This window comes from Chironomus tepperi, unplaced genomic scaffold (assembly GCF_022539635.2).
Source record: "Chironomus tepperi strain 1889 unplaced genomic scaffold, CSIRO-AGI_Ctep_v1 contig_349, whole genome shotgun sequence".
NCBI lineage: Eukaryota > Metazoa > Arthropoda > Insecta > Diptera > Chironomidae > Chironomus > Chironomus tepperi.
In genome coordinates this window covers 711,878-731,380 of record NW_027226471.1, presented here as the reverse complement: position 1 = coordinate 731,380, position 19,503 = coordinate 711,878, and the positions used below count along the sequence as shown (strand labels likewise).

At 30.0% G+C, this 19,503-nt stretch overlaps 3 protein-coding genes across 7 annotated transcripts in view; 1 reads left to right on the top strand and 2 right to left on the bottom strand.

The window, feature by feature from the left end:
- Positions 1-362: 362 nt before the first annotated feature.
- Trhn (tryptophan hydroxylase) lies at positions 363-3,013 on the bottom strand. 2 transcript variants are annotated; one of them, XM_070644976.1, is made up of 7 exons: positions 2,613-3,013; positions 2,210-2,392; positions 1,770-2,092; positions 1,655-1,705; positions 1,151-1,559; positions 639-1,088; positions 363-593 (listed from the first exon to the last, which is right to left on the bottom strand). In XM_070644976.1, the coding sequence occupies exons 1-7, from the start codon at positions 2,724-2,726 to the stop codon at positions 522-524; spliced, it is 1,602 nt and encodes a 533-aa protein (XP_070501077.1). In that variant the 5' UTR covers positions 2,727-3,013; the 3' UTR covers positions 363-521. The 2 variants fall into 2 exon arrangements, with proteins under 2 accessions (XP_070501077.1, XP_070501078.1); XM_070644977.1 differs by having other exon boundaries at positions 363-581.
- A 2,914-nt stretch (positions 3,014-5,927) lies between these two features.
- Positions 5,928-9,472, top strand: Aplip1 (JNK-interacting protein Aplip1). Of its 2 annotated transcripts, none has more exons than XM_070644957.1 (6): positions 5,928-6,173; positions 6,384-6,796; positions 6,862-7,562; positions 7,627-7,811; positions 7,885-7,924; positions 7,997-9,472. In XM_070644957.1, exons 1-6 carry the CDS (start codon positions 6,100-6,102, stop codon positions 8,030-8,032), a joined length of 1,449 nt encoding a protein of 482 aa, XP_070501058.1. In that variant the 5' UTR covers positions 5,928-6,099; the 3' UTR covers positions 8,033-9,472. The 2 variants fall into 2 exon arrangements, with proteins under 2 accessions (XP_070501058.1, XP_070501057.1); XM_070644956.1 differs by having other exon boundaries at positions 6,853-7,562.
- A 4,186-nt stretch (positions 9,473-13,658) lies between these two features.
- The window catches only part of LOC139094143 (uncharacterized), a 49,048-nt gene continuing 43,203 nt past the window's right edge, over positions 13,659-19,503 (bottom strand). For all 3 annotated transcript variants that reach the window (XM_070645084.1, XM_070645082.1, XM_070645083.1), the window contains 6 exons: positions 18,098-18,300; positions 17,796-17,985; positions 17,500-17,731; positions 15,755-16,906; positions 15,585-15,688; positions 13,659-15,304 (listed from right to left, as the gene is read on the bottom strand). In XM_070645084.1, the coding sequence (XP_070501185.1) occupies positions 15,188-15,304; positions 15,585-15,688; positions 15,755-16,906; positions 17,500-17,731; positions 17,796-17,985; positions 18,098-18,300 (1,998 nt within the window). In that variant the 3' untranslated portion in view covers positions 13,659-15,187. The remainder of the gene's footprint in view (positions 15,305-15,584; positions 15,689-15,754; positions 16,907-17,499; positions 17,732-17,795; positions 17,986-18,097; positions 18,301-19,503) is intronic.

Below are 19,503 nucleotides of genomic sequence, written 5' to 3'. Positions count from 1 at the left end.
GCCTTCTTCATTTGTGTCGCTCAGGAGAGGAATGTTGAAAACCACAAAAATAGCCTCATTCAAAATTCTATTAAAATACGTTACAAATAGATGGTAAAAGAGTTCATGGACGACTAACGAACTGTTCGCAGGAAGCTGTCGATAGAAAAAGTAATCCACTTGGTATTGGAAATTGGCAAACTACAGACAGTAATAGAGCTGGCTTTAGACGGCATCTGAAAGAGACCATGGATCAAAATTGATCTGTACGGCCAGCGAAGTAAGTATGTTACAAATTGCTACGTCACTTTAGTGAAAATTGTCATCATGAAATGAAGGTAAAGTAGATAATTTAAGGAAAAACCAAAATTTTTTATTCTTGCAACATCAAATAGTATTTAACTTTATTATTTGTCTCACTATATGCATATGATTGAATTTTTGGACACACAATTGAGTATTCAATACTAAAATTTTTAATTCGATTGAGTGAAAAAATTCATGGAAAGGTTTGATGACCGCCAGTTGATTTTGTAAGCTTTTTAATGACTCTTTTGTGATGCTTCTGATCCCTCTGATACTGGAGATTTGTCATAATTTATCTGTGAATTGAACTATATTATTAAGTTCTAATTGATGTTCTGTTAAGTTAATCTTACCTGTATTCCTTGTAACAACATATTCGATAACGAATCAACATCCAAGTTCTCATCGAGGGCAGAAATTTTCCTCAATGCAGACGAAACAATACTTAAATCCCCTCTCAATTCACTAACGACTGCTGTAATTTTCTTTGCATTACTTAAAACTTCAACGGATTGTGTATATGGATTATATCTGACCATAAATGGTCTTTGAATGCTGCCTGCAAATTCTCTTAATTTCTCTTTAGCCTCTTCAAAGCTATCCGTATAGTAATAAGCATTTTGATAAGCTGTAACTATGCATTCCTCAAAGCATGTGACATCAGGATCAAATCTTTTTATTTTTTCTTTCGCCTGAACTGCATGTTGAAGCTCTGCTACTGATGAAAGCAAACCTGCTCCATAAACTTTAAAAGTTCCATCTGGTTGTTTAACTAAGCCGAATTCAACAGTAAAAAAATAAAGCTGTGGAAATGGAAATTGAAAAATTTAAAATCAAAAAGTTTTTGCCGGAATTTCCATTTTACCGTCGCTAGTTTCTTGACATCTTCATCAGAAGCTCCTAAAGATGCAAGTCCAATTTCCTGAGAAAATTGTGCAAATGATGGATTTGCAAACAATGGCATATGTCCCAACAGTTCATGACAGCAGTCAGGCTCGGGAGTGTAGAATGGATCTGAAGAGTGTCGAATGTATTGTGTACAGTGAAATACACGGAAAGCTAAGCCTGCCAAAAAATCACGAGGTGCCAAATAACCAGCAACAGGACGAACCATAAAACCAGTTTTACGTTTCAAATAAACATTAATGTCCTGAAGTTGAGGTAAGTTATCCTCACGATATCCACAATACTTAACAAGTTCAGGCCAATTTTCCATATATTCAGGAACAGTATGTTTTAAATAAAGTTTATGAAGTTCGGTAAAGACAACACCCCTAATTTGTATGAATGAATAAAATTAACATGAATGAAAAGTTTTAATTCAATCCTTTTCAATGCAAATCTTAATAGAATTTATTATTGCTCTTACCATGTTTTTACTTCCTCAGGCGTGTACTGAATTTTTGGAATGACAGATCCACTGCGGAAAATAAGAATCAATTAGTTAGTTTATTAAATTAAACAATTGAAACTCTTATTCTCACTGTTTGTATGAATTAGCAATAGCTGCAAATTGTTCTCGTCTTTTACGATACACAGGATCTTTAAAGCCAGGATGGTCAGCATCGAGATCAGAGCCGTACATCAATACATTTTGTGCTCGGTCTAAATCAGAAATTTTTCTCGGGAACCATGGAACTGTATCAGTAAAATCGAAGCTACTGCACTTTGAAAGAGGTGTGGGTGGTGGATACTCGTCACTCACAATTGGCGATGCATAGTTGACCGACTGAACTTCTCTCTTTAACATTCTCACAACATGGTCAATGTGTTTAGCATCACATTCAATGTCGACAAGGACGTCTGCCTGTTATGATCATTAAATTCATAATTACAGGTTGTAGAATTTTTTATGAATGAAAAAACTACACAATGACTTCACACCTTCACAAATTGATTTTCTATTTAATTCCTTCATTCTTACCGTTTCAGTTTCCTTCTCTGAATGCAGTTCTATATGGAGGACATTGATGCCGAGTTCTTGAAAAACTTGAAGAGCGCGAGCTAATGCTCCAACCTGATGCTTTAATGTGAAAATAATTGATGTTTTGTCGCATGATGATGCTACAATGACATTGCCATTTTCGCCATTGGTCTTTTCCTCTGTCTGGATGAGATATTGTAAGTTAATTAAGGCAAAATTATTGAAAATTTGTATGTTTAGTTGCTTTTTTGGAAATTCATCAAATACAGCAAAGTATCTATGACATGGGTAGTCCATGACATACTGAAAATTTCCAATTAAATTATGTTTCCCATTTTAAACTTTCAGAGATCAACTTTAGTAGAAAATTCAATACATCAGAAGAAGTTATTCATTCAATTACATTTCCTATTAAATCCTTTGGTTTATGAATCGGTGAGCCTTCCTTTACCGCCCATTCCTGTTCTCCACTTCGATAAAGCCAAAGTCCCAAAAGACTTTTCCCTGATGCCGACATTATAGTGATTATTTATTTATCCTGATTCAAAAAAACTTTTAGGAAGATTTCCCAATTGAATTTTAACTTTGGATTTATTTCCTTTATATGTAGCACAAAGCTTCACAAATTTAATGCAACAACTTTGTCATCTTTCTGATTTTTAATTTAAATTATAACTTTAAACAGCACAATAATCCTTTTTCAAAAAAAATCTCCTCAATTATATCCAACAGAGTTTTTTGAAGGATGGCTTCACTATACTACTTCACTAGACTTATTGCTTCTGTTAAAACATCACTGTTAAATTCAAGACGAGAACTGAGGATAGAATTTTACGTTCATGGCTTTATATAGTCTGACTTTTCCTGTGTATCTATCGTCATACTCTCGACAGTTGGAATAGGTATGAGGGTAAAGATACTTCAGTATAAATTAGCACACATGCATACAACAAAAAACAACAACAACCACTGAAGAAGATCCTTTACGCAATTTTCAATGATAGCACAAGAAATTGAATTGAAGATAAATTTTCCTCTTCGTTTATAGCTCATGCAGTTGTGTGCGTGTAAAATAGAAAAAAAATCATTTTTCATTGGCTAAATAAAAGAAGAATCATGTAGTTTTTTTTTATTCCTTCTATTTCTCAGGTTTGTAAAAAAGAAACTTTTATTTCTTCTATTAAACTGTGTCAGCTTTCATTAAATACAGATTCATGCGAATGAGGAATGAGACTATATGTAAGCAATCTTAAGTATTGTGATGAGTAATGGAATAAGAAAAATAAATCATTACGATATGCAAGTCTAGGAAAATTTAGAATCTTTGTATGAGATTTAATGTGATTTCATCAAAATTTATTGAATAAAGTCGAGTTTGCAATTTGTTTCTATTTTTAACAAGAAGGAGTTTGATGATTCGGCTAAACTGTTTGCATGAAAATGTTACAATATTTATCCATTAAAGTTATAAGTATCCTGAAAGGCATACAATAAACCAATAGAGTCCCCTTGCCAACTTGGCTCTGATGTACAGTCAAATTCACTAGAATCATACTGCACGCTAGAATCTCACATGTTTGCGGTGAACTATTTTCTATACCATGTCCAAGTTTATACTACATGTTGCTTTTCATGTCCATTCTGTCAAAATTCTATTTGAAAGTTAATTTTTAGCATTTTTAGCTCGAAATTTGCTTGATCTCGTGCATTAACAGTTGAAGCATCTAAACCTCAACACAGATTGAATTCATTCCAATTGCCAAAATTTCAAATTGTTTCCGTACCTTGTCAACTTGTTTGAATAAGACACACACAAATCCTCATATTATTTACAACAATTTCCCCCAAAAAGTCATTTCTTCTTTCACAAAAAGAAGTTTCAAATTCTTCTTTGTGGATTTATCACCAGTTGCATTTTGAACGGAAAATGAATGAAAAAAGGAAAGTCTGTCGATTATTTACACAACGCTTTTGTCTCTTCAATAGCATTGCACACAATCGCCTTTCAACCTAGATCTCTCTTCTTTTTTTTGTATAACATGAAAAATCTTTTATCACTTGGTAGTTACTGTTGGCCTATGTAAACAATACTATACTTAAAAATAGTAAAACTCTCCACTTGAAAATGTATTTTTAGATGGATGCTTTTCAGTAGAATATCTAACAGATTATGTCAACGAATGTTGAATTCAATTAAATATCAAGCATTAATGAATTTTCATTTCTCTTTGTTGAAAGAATTTTCCACATGACGTAGTTGAATCCTTTTCACTATTTGAAATTAGGTTGATTAAACATGCCCGCATTAACTTTTCCTTAACAATTACCAGTGACATTTTTGTATCTTATAATCTACATAGAATGAAAGTTAATGATCTGTTACGAATGTCATTTTCAATTCATTCACAAAAGTCTCAGTAGTTAATAATATCAACATACTGTTGCTGTTGATGATGATGATGGTCCTGATGACGATGCTGAATAGTAATGTTATTGTGTGGGTTGAAAGTTATAAATGGCCAATAGTTCTATATATCTACACGTGTATTTGTGGTTTAATGAATTTTTGTTGTTGTATAAATTAAATTTCATTTTCATTTTCTACGAGATATGTAGCAAGAATATTCGAATACAATAAAATGCTTAGGAATAAAGAACGAGAAAATCATGTAGAGATAAATTTCCACATTTATTCACCACATTAGTTTTATTAAGTGGCTATTTAACGATCCGAAGGATACTGATACTGTAAAGAATTCCCGTAAAATGTTTTTATGCTCGTGTGCATGGATTTGCTGCTTTAAAGCAATGACAGTGAAAAATTGACATTTTATTTGCTGCTTGCTTTCCGTTTATTTTAAATCGAATCATTATTTAGAGTGTAATCATTAGAATTGTTAATTCTAGAAATCAATTTGTAATTTCTTTTAAAAATTAAAATGCAGGGAAATTTGAACTAGTTCAAGTTGGGAGTGATAATGATTTTAAACCAAAACTACATGTTTTTAGAACCAGTGAGTCCAGAGCTCGAAGTCGAATCGATTTTTATATGGAGTCGAGTCAACTCAAGTCGACTTTTCAATATGAAAAATCCATCAATACAAGATAGATAAGTGGAAGGGTTTTAGGAAAAGTGGTTGAAAACGATATCTTTTAGTAACCCCATCAAATAACTCTTAACCAAGATTACAATTCACAAAGTTTACCCAAAAAATCTATGTTAAACTTAAGATTAAGATTCAGAATCAATCTGTTTAAATTTCAACACTTGTAAATTCCAACTTATTCATCATTTAACACAGGTGTAAATCTATTCAAAATAAACGAAAATCTGTAAAACCATAAAACAATAAATCTAGACAAACAGAAAAGTTCTCTTCAATTCATTTATGTATCTATTCATGAATACAATACGATAGAAGGAAAAGCATGTAGAAGTAAAATAATTTTATTCTCATGTTTTATTAATGAATTTTCGATGTTCATTTCATTTTCATTGATAAAGATCCGTACATCACATGCGATGAAATTATTGCGAGGGTGCAAATAAGCCATAACGGTCTTCAATTTTTTAACAAAGACGCATGAGCGATAAGGGTGAAAATTCAAGCAGTATGCTGACGACATAAAAGTGCTGTAAGGAAGAAAAATCAATATTCTGTGTTGAAAAATACCCACATTATTTTTCAGTATAATCTTATTCATTGTAAATAGCAGAAGTGCTTAAATAGTAAAAAATTAAAAATTTGTAACCAATTCTCTTTCAACCCCAAAAAAAAGTTTTTTTATTTGCAATTTTGGGGTTGCAAAGCAAAGAAAAGTCTCTATTTTTGTCTCAAAAGTTATTAAAATTAGTTTTATAAATAATAGAAAAGTATTAAAAGAAAAAAATGGCAGAACCAGAGTTTGAAGAATTTTCAAAGCAAGCTTTAAATATTAAGGCAGCACCAACACCTTATTACTCGTAAGTTGCAACATAACAAGATTTCGTGGAATTTTTTCTTTCTTCTACGCCCCATCTTAATCGTTTTGAGAGAAAAACTGCATTTGAAAAAAATCAATTTTATATGAAGGCACGGAGAAAAAATCCTCACGATAATTTCTATACAGTTGCAAAAAATCAATGCGGAAAATGTTATAAAAATTAATTAACTTTGGTATTCATAATTTTTAGCTTGGTATCGGATATTGACATAGATGATATAACACCATCGCCATCAAAGAGTGATGCTAGTGATCCAGATGAAATGGGAATAGGTGTTCATATAATCAGCACAAGTCGATTGCCTCAAGCTTGTACAAATGTGACCATAACAAATATTAGCAGCAATAGTAGTGTCGCTGAGGATGATGAACTTGGTGATGGATTGAGGACAGGACCATCGTCATTGTTAAGTCAAGCTATTCAAAATAATCTCAATTTAGATTCTGGACCTTCAAGTATTGTTACACAAGATTCAAATCAATCTACACAGTCTACACAGCAACAGCAATCACAATTAGCAAGAACAAGTTCTCTTCCATGGATTCCTGGACAGGCTGAGAGACGCAGGCGGAAGCTTCCTGAGATACCAAAGAACAGAAAATGTAAGTATTAATTGATGACTTTATTAAACTGGAAAGCAAATTTAACTAAATTTTAGCAACATTAGCTCATCTGTTACTGAATCAAACATCCTTGGCAGATGAGTTGGGTAGTCAAACAAGTATCAACAGTCATCATCATCATCATCATCATACACCCTTCAAACAGAATTCCTTGCTGGCTTTTAAGTGCAGTTATTTATTGGATGAGGACTCGAGTCCTGATTCGGAACGTATGCATAGTTTTTGTGATGTTGATAGTGGACATAGCACAGCACATTCACCAAACGATTACAAAAGTATTACACCGCCACAGGCAAATTCACCGTTTCCACCGCCATTTGGTGGTGTACCATATAGTCAATTGGAAATGCTTGAAGCAACACATCGTGGATTACATAAATTTTTTCCACGACATCATGATGAATTGGAAATTGAAATTGGTGATCCAATTTATGTTCAAAAGGAGGCTGATGATTTATGGTGTGAAGGTGTTAACTTAAGGACTGGAAATCAAGGAGTATTTCCTTCAGCGTATGCTGTAGATCTTGAATATAATGACTTTGATCCGACATCGGTTGAAATGAAAAGAGAACGCTATTTGTTGGGATATTTAGGATCCGTAGAGACTTTATCGCATAAAGGTACAGGTGTAGTGTGTCAAGCAGTAAGAAAAATTGTCGGTGATGGTGGCGACATGACACCCAAAGGACAGGCGTGTATACTTGAAATATCTGACCAAGGACTTAGAATGGTTGATCGATCAAAGGTAATATGAGACAAAGATGTGTTTATTTTGTACAATAAAATATATTTTTATGTTTTATTTGTAGAAGAAACGTGAGCGTGGACCATGCATTGACTATTTCTACTCGTTAAAGAATGTCTCATTTTGTGCATTTCATCCACGAGATCATCGATATATTGGATTTATCACGAAGCATCCTACATTGCAACGTTTCGCATGTCACGTTTTCATAGGAACTGAGAGTACGCGCATTGTTGCTGAAGCTGTCGGGTGAGTGATTACAAATAACAGCATCTAATATCATGTCAATATTTACATATTTTGACTTCGATTCCTTTTACAGTCGTGCATTTCAACGCTTCTACCAGAAATTTATCGAGACGGTAAATAAAGATAAATTACTGTAAATATTTAATATGGAAATTTTATACACTTTTTCGTCTATCTCTCTTTAGGCATATCCGATCGAAGATATTTATATGGAAAATTAAGCAAAACAGATGCGAAGAATGAACATTTATTGAATCGTGGGACATAATAATCTCTATACATATTTAGATGTCTAATAAGTACGTAAAATATCTATTCTTCTTCAAGTAAGCCCCCTTAGGAAATTTGAAAACTTTCTTCGAACATTTTCCTCTCTTTCTCCATTTTTAAATGTTCTCAAAGAACTGATGACAAAGAAAAAATTTGCTTAGAGCAACTTTCAGCTTTGAAAAACATACTTATGAGATTTTAATTTGAATGTTCATTCATAAAAATGAAGGAAGGACTCTTTCGTCTATTCGCCCTCTTTCTATCATTCTCATGATAAATTAAGCAATCAAGAAAATATAATGGCACATGAAAGGATTGTGAAGCAAAAACATAAAGTCAAAGTTGACCATCGCGTGTCATTATGCTGAAGGAAATCTTCCATAAATAGATACTTCATTTCAAATTAAATTTTAAGAATTTTTCGCTAAAAACGCCAAAGCTTTTCTATTCAAGAATGAAGACACACAACATTAATTTATACTTTAATTTTCTTGATCAAGATATTATAAAACAACATGTATGGGGAAAGCATGTATATTGTGAATGATCCTTTAGTATACTTCATACATGCTTATAAACAAATACATAATTTAGAGATGAAGAAAGAGAAAAATAAGCCTGAACGTGGTGTAAATGATGTGAATGAAATGTAGATTCCTTGCAATAATATTGAAAATAAATTTAAAATGTATTGAATAATTTATTTGAATTTTCTAAATCATTAAATTGGAGCATAAAAAGCCGACGTAATGCCAAAGAGATTCAAATTATTTTCATGTGAATTTATTTTAAATCTTTTTTGAGATTTGTCTCCCAAATTGATTCGACCTGAAAACAAATTGAATGGAAATAAATTGAACTGGAAAATCCCATGAAAAATCATTTTCATACTTTTTTGTCAAATCTGACGTAAATGGATCAGGTTAAGATTTAATAATATTATTTGATGCTAGCTTGATCGGGACAATTTTAATAAGACTTTATTTGATTCAGTAGCAATTGTCTCAATTAATTTAAAGTGCACCTAGTAGAAACTATTTTTATAAGAGCATATTTAAATATTTTTGCAAGGATGAAAGAACGAATGAATTCTTAATATTTAGCTAAAAGCATTAATCAATCCTTATTTGTGCAATTTATAACTAACGCTTGTATACACATTCACGTAAGAAAAATTATTATGTTTAAATTATATTTATTGTACATCAAAGACAGCTCAAATATCAAAAAGTAAAACAAGACAAGAAAAAAAATTGTAAGAACCACAATGATTAATTAAATTTTGAAGTGAAAACATGTGTTTATCTAAAAAAGAAGAGAAAAAAATTGTTTAAAAACTTTAACAACAAGAAATCTGTAATAAAAAATGAAACAAAAGATGAAGAAAATTTATGGAGAATTAAAAAATCATTTGTATGTCTTTTAATTTTTTGTAACTTTGCACTTTTTTATTCATTTTTATTTTTTCGATTTTTTTTTTTGCTCAATTTTCAACAGAATAAATTATTATGATTCTATACATAAAATTTAAAACAACATAAAATTTTTATCTCGTTCACATTTCCTTACTCAATATAAACTTTTCATTTTTTAAACATTTCTTAATGCATTCCATTATAATTAGGTATTATCATTATCTTCTTTGCTCTACGCAGGTAATCTATAATTAAATTAAATTAGGTATTACTTTAAAAATAAAATTATTTTGAACGTAAGTTGTGTCCTTCTTATCCTTCATTTTTTACTATTTTATTACTTATTTTTCCTTTTCATTCACGTGTATTTCTTTTATAAAGAGTGTTCTTTGGAAAAATTCGGTCAAATTTTCAGAATCAAGAGAAATTTTCTCATTGAGATGTTTTGTAAAGAAATGCAAAAATTTCAACTAAATCTTAATGATTACAAAAGTTGCCATGCCTTGGTATTCTCTTTGATAATTTACTAAATTTCTAAATCATCAACAAATGAGAAATTAATAACTATTGTAACTTATAGAAGGTTTTATAGATGTTGAAAAAAATTAATTTTTATCCCTTAAGACTCGCTTGACATATTTTACCATTATTTTACATCGGAGGATATAACACTGATTTTTTTTTTACTTTTTTTCATATTAAAATTTATTTTTTTTTTTCGTCACGAGCATATAGAACGATGATGAATAAAAAGGATGGCTGATTTACTTTTTTTTTCTTTTTTTTAAATTTTTATGAAAACTATATTTACAAAAACATAACATATTTTCTGCCATATATACCTTATGATAAGTTCATCTTTATTTCAAAAAAGGACTTAATTAATGATTCATTTCTTGTCGATTTTTAACATTTTTTCTTCTCCTCATTTTATTCACTTATTGAGATGATTTTTTGACATAATTTAAGTAAATGGTAAATTTGTTGTGAGATAAAAATAAATTTCAAATTGAATTTAAATACATTTTTAAACTTTTTGTTTAAACCATTTGTAATTTATTGGTTCGATTTACAGATTTTTTTCTAAATGGCTGAGTACCCACTTAAGAGAAATAAAAAGGAAAAAGTTACTGAGAGTTCATGAAAAAATCGTTTCGCAGAAAATTTTATAGAACCTTTTGAAAGCCTTGAGCCGTAGCAAAAGAAAATGTAAGCACTAATTGGCATTAAATATGCAACCGATTAACTTGAAATATGAAAAAGAAGATTATTAATAAAAAGGAAGAAAATGGCTTTGATTTCAGTAATGGCTGAAGGTCAATAAATTTACGAACAATTGACATTGTTATGAAATTGATATTGTTTTCTAATAAGAAGCAGTATGATTAAATATAGAAATTGTATTTGATTGGAAATCTCATTCATAAAACTCTTCTGAATTCAAGAAAAGATTGAAAAATCTCAAAAATATTATTGATTTGACGTTTTCGTTTAGTTTATTATTTCCAATTACCTATTTCCTAATATAAATTCATTATTAGCTTAAATTTATTGAATTATAAGTCTTTAAAGTTGAACACAAACAAATTGATAACTAAAATAAGATCTTTCTACATCCAAATTAACAAACTGATACAGCCGAACTTTAAATATTGCTTTTTTTGTTCTTAAGGATAGCAATACTGCTTTTAAAATTTATACAAAAATATATTCTTAATAATCTTAATGAAACTATTTAATTTGAACACTTTATAAAATATCTTATTAAGAGAAATGATAAAATTATATTTTATAGAATTTTATGGAGTCTGTAGTGTCTAAACTAAACGTCAAATCAAATAATTTTTTTTATTTCCGTAAACTTAATTTGTGACTTTAGAAATTAAAGAAATTCTCATAAATTTCAGAACTCGAAGTCGACTCGAATTTTGTAAACAACCGAATCGACTCAAGCCTAATTCTCCATACAAAATTCAAAACGATTTCGAGTTCTGGGTCAATTAACAGCGTAAATATTAATTTATAACGTATCGTTTAGACATGAGTTTTGAACAAATCACATAAAATAATTTTGAAAGGAACACGAAGAAGATAAAAATGTAATTAAGATACAAGCATTGATTTAGAAAACATGATGATTTCCAATATAAAATATTTTGAGAGCTTCAGCCATGACCTTCATTAAGCATTTTATATTGATAGCATTTACTTCTATTTTTAGCCCACTTTCATATATATATTATCGCACAATTCAGCCAGAAAAATGTATATAAATTTCTATTCAAAATTTTATTCTCATCTCTGTGTTATGGTATGTATGTAATTATGCTTCTTATATACTTGACTTATGAGAATTGAAATTTTAATGTAAAAATTTTCCTTGTGTTTAGTTGGTCATTTTGTATTATCCGAAATAAAAATTGTTTTTCCTTGTTCTCAATAATTTATAGCTACAGTCAATTTTTCCATTTATATGTATATTTTTATATTATATTTAGGAATCTTGAGATGTTGCATATCGTTGCCGAATTCTAGATGTTGAAAGTACCAGATGTAACTGTGTCTTTTACCAGACTCTGAAATTCTCACAAAATAGTAAACCAGTACGAATCAACTCTAGAGAGAAAACTTTAAATTTTCAATTTTACTTCCTATTTTATTAAAAAATGTATAAACTCGATTATTATTTCTTTCAATTCATTCTCGACTGAATTACTTTATTTATTTTTTTGTATCAAAATTTGCGCAAAAATGAACTTTTTTCTCTTTTATCGGTATAATCTATTATTTTTCTCATAATCAATAGTTGAGCTTTAGGCACAAATAATGTCTACTTAGTGAAAATTTTCCGGACGACACGGTCAATAAGTTTCTCTTTATTTATTTTTAATTTAAAGTTTTATTTTTGGCAAAAGGGTTTTTGAAACTCTTCGTTTATGTCTTTTTCATTTTTATTATCGTGGTTTACTAAAAAGTGTTTTTTATCTTGATATTTTTTTCACTGATGCTAATCATGTTATCTTCTTATTACATCGTGTGAGGTAGAAGCGATTAACTATTGAATTTGTGATATTTTTTCTTTCTTTCATTTTATTTCCTGTATATTTTTAGTTTCTATTTTAAATGTTGTGAATGGATTTTTTTCCAGCGCATTTTCTTTAAGGAAATCAGTTATTTTTACACGGTCTGCCTGTTGCTATAGAATTGTGTACTAGCCATAAAACCGATTTCTTGTTATCCCCGGGAAACAACTAGAAATATCATAGGATCATCACTTGCAAACAATTTACACTTACATAAGTTACATTAAGTGTACCCGAGTGGACACCAATTCATTAGAACTAGTCATTAACTGGACATTAACTTGCCTTTAACTAGTTTTAACGTATCTTCGCACACTCAGCGTAATCCACTAAAGTTGATGAGAATGTGGTCCACAAATTTCTTACTCTTTGAGGTCTTTGATAGTTTTTATAAATTCACCATATTGATTCAAAATCTCAAGTTGAGACATGCTTTAAGAGATTCTTTAATAAGATCATTCGCTGATTTAGAAAATGCGCCAGTCCGTCTATAAAAGTTTATTACTCAAGGAATTTTTGTGTTTTCTGATACCAAAAACATTTTTTTGTCAATTTAATTTAATGGCCAGTCTGTAATCTGCAATAAATTAATTCTCATTTAAAATTGGATTGATTTGCGTGAAAGAAAAGAAGAGAAAAATTGTTCTGTTGTCAATTTTTTCAACTTTAAAAATGAAAATGTAGATAGAAAAAATCGAATCAGATCGGAAACTGCCGAGGAATTTCAAGGCCATTTTAAATGATGGTATTTTGTATAAATTTTATTTTAAGTTATTAAAGCATATTTATGGTAATTTTTATCATCAGATTGGTGTTACCTCATTATGAGGAATAATACCATCGATTAAAAAGGGCTACACGTAGCGTAATTGCACTAAAATTTTATGATAATCATAAACATTATAATTAATATCTTCCTCGAACAATTCTGGTTCTGATTTCCAAGTTTTCAAAACTTTTTGCATTTATATTCTTTTTATAAGCTTTTTCACTTCTAAATTTAATGAAACAAAAGAAAATTATTATTTTTAATTGATAATCTTTTGAAGAAGACTTGGAAAAATTGAAACAAATGAAACTCTTGCTTATCAGAACATTTAATATACTGTGACATTATTTTTATTTAGTTCCTTACACCCCCATTATTCTTATCAAAAAGTCTTAAATTTAAATTTTTTTTTTGTACAAAGTTTTTTATTTTTAATCCATTTGTCTTAAACACTTTATTATGTGGTCTTCATTATTTGAATTCATCCAAGCCTTCCATTTTTTCTTTACTTTTTAGTTTACAATTATATTGTATGTAAACACCAAATTATTTGGCAATTTATGGCAAATACATCAAATTTCCGAATTTATGTCCGAAAAACAAGTCCATCAATCATCACATTCAAAAAATTTCCTTCACTATTCTCTATGAAAATTGCTTTCAAAAATTTCATATTCTCTTCTGTTTAACATACAAGACATGTATCGCCAGAATACTCAATTGTTGACCACATTAACTAATTATTTAACTTTCGAAATTTCGACTTTTTTTGAATTTTTGTCTCATGTCATGCAAAATTGCACTTGATTTTAAACAATGTATCGGAATGGAATTAATTTTGTGTAACAGAATCAAATTTTCGAAAACAAATTCTTTAAAACTTCTTTGTCAATATTGCACTGGATTAGAAAAATTTGCACATTTTTTTCTAAAACGAAAAGTTTAATTTTTGGTAAATTGCGAAGTTTTTTGAGAATATTTTTGAAAATTCAATAAATAGTATTCTGTCATCACTTGATGATATTTCAAGAGTAGATTCTCAAACCATTTAAGTAGATCGTTAATCCATATCTTTTCAAAATTCTCAATTTTGCGTGTCTCAAAAATTCATCAAGAGGAAATTTTTGAAAGGAAATTTTCACGTTCAATATATCCTATACTCATTAATATCATGATTTCATTTCACTTAATAATCTTTCATTATCTACTTTATATTACTTTTTTTTAAAGACATCTCTGCAAATATCCAACATAATTTCATCTAATAATTCTCATTCCATTCACTTTAAATTTATTTTCTATATTTTTTTTCCTTTATCAATTTTATAGCGTTTCCTGAATTCAACATTACAAAAAGAACCAAATGACGAGTTGCTTAGCAAAAGTCTCTTAACAATTATTAGAAAACATATTGAAAATGAAAAAAAATTAATGTTTAATATTCATCTTCGCATTTGTATTTTTTATCTTTCAATTTAAAGAACATTGTTGTTCTGATCGTTGTTGTTTGAGTAAATAAAGCTTTATGTGTATCCATTTTTCTCTCTCATTTTTTGCATGGTTCGGAGGAGTAGGTAAGATAAAACAAGTATTAATGTGTTGATGAATTTTTTACTTTTTCTCTATCATCGGCATGTATGTATATAAATGAGAGTGTACGGATGCTGGAAAGAATTTCATTTTTTTTCTTCTCTTTGTATGATAAACAGTAAAGCGAGTCACAATTAAACTCATGTGTGCATATTATGTATGTGCTTTTTCTTGCTGAAACTGCTACTCCTGCTGACATCTCCTCCTGCTTATAGATATCATTATCTTTTTTTAAATTCTCATAGTTTACTAACTGTTATTGTTATTAGTGTTGCTATTATAATCGGATGACTTTGGAGTCTGCTGTATTACTGAACAAGACTCACGTAGTGAATTTAAAATTTCTCGCTGTTCTTCTTGTTCAGCCTAAAAGAGAGTAAACAAAAACAGAAGGAAGAGATAAAAGAGAAAAAAAAATAAAAGAAAAATTATTCCTTTGCATGTTGTATAAAATTTTCTTTTGATTAATCTTCTGACGTAGTTAGAGTTGTTGAAAAGAAATCCACAAATTTAATAACCAGGCGACACGTAAAATCAAGACTGTATATATATAGTCTCTCATCACCTCTTATTTTTCATGACATTTTCAACTCACATGTATGAGGAAAAGCGATAACATAATTTATGGATACTTCGTGTTACTTACGGTAAGCTCTTCACCATGAGACTGAGGCGTTGTCACAATATCATTATACCCAAATTGCTCTGTTAGACTATCATCAGGAAATGTTGACAGGACATCAGATATATCTAAACAGATTTATTAAATATAATCTTAATTAATTCTCAATTGATCATGCTTGATTAATCACTAACCTGAACTTGATGATGCAAGTAAATCTGGGGGAGGTTGTTGTGGCACTCGAGTAAGATCATTGATTAAAACCCGTTTCTTAATTAGTTCTGTGTAGTCATCATGATCATTATCAGCATCATTATGAGTGCGCTTAAGTACTGAACTCCTTATAATATTGTTATTATTTTTATTACTACTACTGCTATTGTTATTATTATTGTTTAAATTTACACCACCACTCAGAGAGGTAGAATCGTTTTGAGGCGCTGATGCAAAGTTCGAAAAACTTGAACTAAAACTATCTGATGATGAATTTCTTATTGATATTGAATCGTTATCATAAGGATGTGCGCTCGGAAGATTCTCATATGGCGTCGAATAGAAATCATCAGCTTTTTGATTTGCTCGCGCTGCATGTTGTCGACTAGAACTCGATGCATTAATCATGCCAATTGCTGATGCATTCATGATTTCATTTTGATTATGTTGCTGTGGTGAACATATATCGGAGTCATGTGATGATACTGAAAATGATGAGGTAGGTGAGAGCATGCCTCCAATGCCAGGCTCCGTTTTAATATTGTAATGCATCGTGTCATCGTTCGTTGATGATTGCGTTTTGAAACTTGAATGCTTTTCACCTGCCGATGGTGATTGTGATTCAGGACTCTTTGGTTCATCTTTAATTTGAATATCTTTACCACGCATTTGTGAGATTATGTTAATACCTTTCGCAACTGTTGGCTTTACTGATACTGTGTTTGGTGGAATTATTGCCAATGGTAATTTGCCATGCTTCTGGTCCTCATGTATCGTTGAATCACTTACTATTGATGCTGTATCATCGTCATCATATGACGCGTTATTAAGATTTGTTATTAAATTTAGAATGGCACGTTCTAATAACTGCGGATTCTCAACAGCGGGTACATCACTTTCAAGTTTACTCAGCTCTTCTTCACTAATAATTGCTGAAAATTTCCTCTTCATTTCTTTTATGAGACGTCGTCCTTCGTCATCAGATACAAGCGTATTTAGACACATAAACGAATGTACTTGTCGCGTTCTTTCATCAATCTCCAAAATGCCCTTAGTCTTTAAATAGATAAATTGACCAGTGCGTGACATAAGACGATAGCATGACTCTCCAACTGGACTTCCGAAGTCGTACACTACAATCATTATTAATGATTAAAAAATATTCTTTATCATTTTTTTTTTTCATTTTATATTATTTTTCCTACTAAGAAAGTAGCAATGTTTAATGTTGGACTAGAAACGTTGACAATATTATCGGAAATGTTGTTTTGTTCACTTTTATGTCCTAAGGCTTCTTTCTTTCAGAACATTGTCATTGATATTAATGTTATCAAAAAAAAAAAAAAAATATTGAAGCTTCTCATTTAATGAGGATTATTTTCATTGTCACGTACTTTTGCATTGAATATCAAACAGACCAAATTCAAATAAATTGAATGCTCTTAAATTTAGAGCCCTAAAAAGTTTTAAAATAATTGAGAAAATTCTCGCTTCTCCTTTCAATGCCAAGGAGAGTTTATTGACTGAGCAGAACTGTAAAATAAACACATTTGAACCTTTCAAGGTTTAATAAAATGTGAAGGTTTTTTTTTTCTATGATTTATATTGTGCATTTACGTGATTCATCTAGAGAGAAACTATAACTGTCAACAATCTGAGAACGTTTCCAGTCCATTAACTGAATATAATAATATATAATTTTAAAAAACGAGAACAACAAACTTACTTTGTCTTAATGCAACCATAACCCATCGAACATCGTCCCGATGCATAAATGTGAAAGGTGATAATCCGGATATTTCTTCTGTCATATAACCTGCTACTATTGATATTCGTTGATCACATTGTACTATACGACCATCAACAAGATGACGAGTTTTGTACTCATATCGACATGCTTCTATTAAACGATCACAGAACATTGGTGGTTTAATGACACGCGCCATTGCGATAAGAATCTATCGAACAAAAAAATTGAAATGTTAATTCCTCCAAAAAAAATTGTTTAACATTTATTCTTACAATATCGTTTCCACTTATGCTATGTAAAGGAATATTATCATCTCTACCGCGCGCTCGTCTTATTAGTTGTAACCCCGTAGGACCTGCATTTGGCCGACCACGTGGAGCTGATTCGGCACGTTTAAAGCATCCATCTATTCGTACTAATTCATACTGTGTAGGTTCCGATCGTGGACCAGCACGGGCAAGTCTAATAAACATTTATATTAGAAAGTGTTAAAATTTAATGAATAAAGAAAATATTCATGATAATCTATAGCTTAGTATAAAATGTATCTATGTAGTCGTGTACAAATATGTACCTTATAGTAAAATCTCTCCGGTCCTCACGAAGTTTTAAATCGATTTCTTCCTCCTCCTCATTTGTACGTGATCTTATTTCTCCGTTTTCATCCGTTTTTGCTGAAAATAAATTATGTAGATCTGTTGGTATAAGCTGCTGTTTTAGAAAGGCGTGGTCATCAGGATGCGTAATATTGAGCAAACTTTGTCCATATAAATCCGACTATATTAATGATAAATTTATCAATGAAGAGGATGATGATGTCAACGATGCATAAGAGAAGATGAAAAAGAAATTAAAAATGTTAGTTCTGTTTGTATTTTTCTTCTTCTCCTTTTCGTCTTCATATAATATTTTGATAGTCATACGCAAGTAGAAAAATTATTTGTAAACATATATTTTTAATAAAAATTTGCAAACAACAACGACACGTTTTTATCAACTTGAAGTCTAATAATTCTTCAATGTCGTGATTTCATTTTTTTCGCATATGCTTCATCACACGCAATTTTGAGGTAGTTTTTGATTCAATCTTCTAATTCATTATCATCTTAGATTTATCAAGGATTTCAAATTTATCAAGGATTATAGATTAAAGAATATGAATCAAAAGCTTTCAACATTCCTGAGAGTCTTAGACGCAGATCATCATTCATTTTGTCCATTAATTATGTTGCTCTCAATTAAGCTATTTGTTTTCATCAGGAAACTTTCTTTAACCGAAATTCCATTTCATTTGATAAAGGTTAATTCATTAATTAGTTAATATCTAAGCACTCACTAATTGATTTTCATTGACTTTTATTTGGAACTAATTATGCCTAAAAGGAACTTAGCGTAAACATTTTTAATAAAGTCTCAATTGAAGAGAATGTCAAGATTGAGCATTATGTCTCCACTAAACAGCTTTCCATGGATTTTTGTATCTAAATTTAGAATATCAGGGGAGCAATGCCATTAAGGATTTGTAGGAGGAGGGAAAAATTGTAATGTCTTTACAAAGACTTTAGTGACTTAATTTTCCCTTGTTTTTCATCAAAATGAAAATTTGATTGAATTCAAATTTATAATTTGATGAATACCTTTATCCACATAAAAAGACATAGATCCTAATTACTTTTTATTAATTTAAGTGATATAATCTTTCTTCCATTTATTTTTTAAAAGTAATAAATATTTACACAATCCCGAGAAATAAATTAAGGAAGTACCTACTTAATTAATTATTTTGTGATGACATATTTTTGTTTAAAATAAATTAGCCCACTCGTTAAAAAGTAAATTTGATCTTTTTGTAACTTAAACATCTGAAATAAATTATTTGAGATACCTAATTTAAACTTGAAGTGTTTTGTACAAAAAGGATTTACATGTAAATAAATAAAATCCCACTCCTAATTTATATCCATATAGCATATATGCTTA

Bases quoted from the DNA above. Each gene is read 5' to 3' on its own strand.
- Trhn (XM_070644976.1), bottom strand. From the start codon at position 2,726: ATGTCGGCATCAGGGAAAAGTCTTTTGGGACTTTGGCTTTATCGAAGT. The intron at 1,560-1,654 runs GTAAGAGCAATA...CATACAAATTAG, and splicing joins CCTGAGGAAGTAAAAACATG to GGGTGTTGTCTTTACCGAAC. The intron at 594-638 runs GTAAGATTAACT...TTAATAATATAG, and splicing joins TGTTGTTACAAGGAATACAG to TTCAATTCACAGATAAATTA.
- Aplip1 (XM_070644956.1), top strand. From the start codon at position 6,100: ATGGCAGAACCAGAGTTTGAAGAATTTTCAAAGCAAGCTTTAAATATT. The intron at 6,797-6,852 runs GTAAGTATTAAT...ACTAAATTTTAG, and splicing joins GATACCAAAGAACAGAAAAT to CAACATTAGCTCATCTGTTA. The intron at 7,925-7,996 runs GTAAATAAAGAT...ATCTCTCTTTAG, and splicing joins ACCAGAAATTTATCGAGACG to GCATATCCGATCGAAGATAT.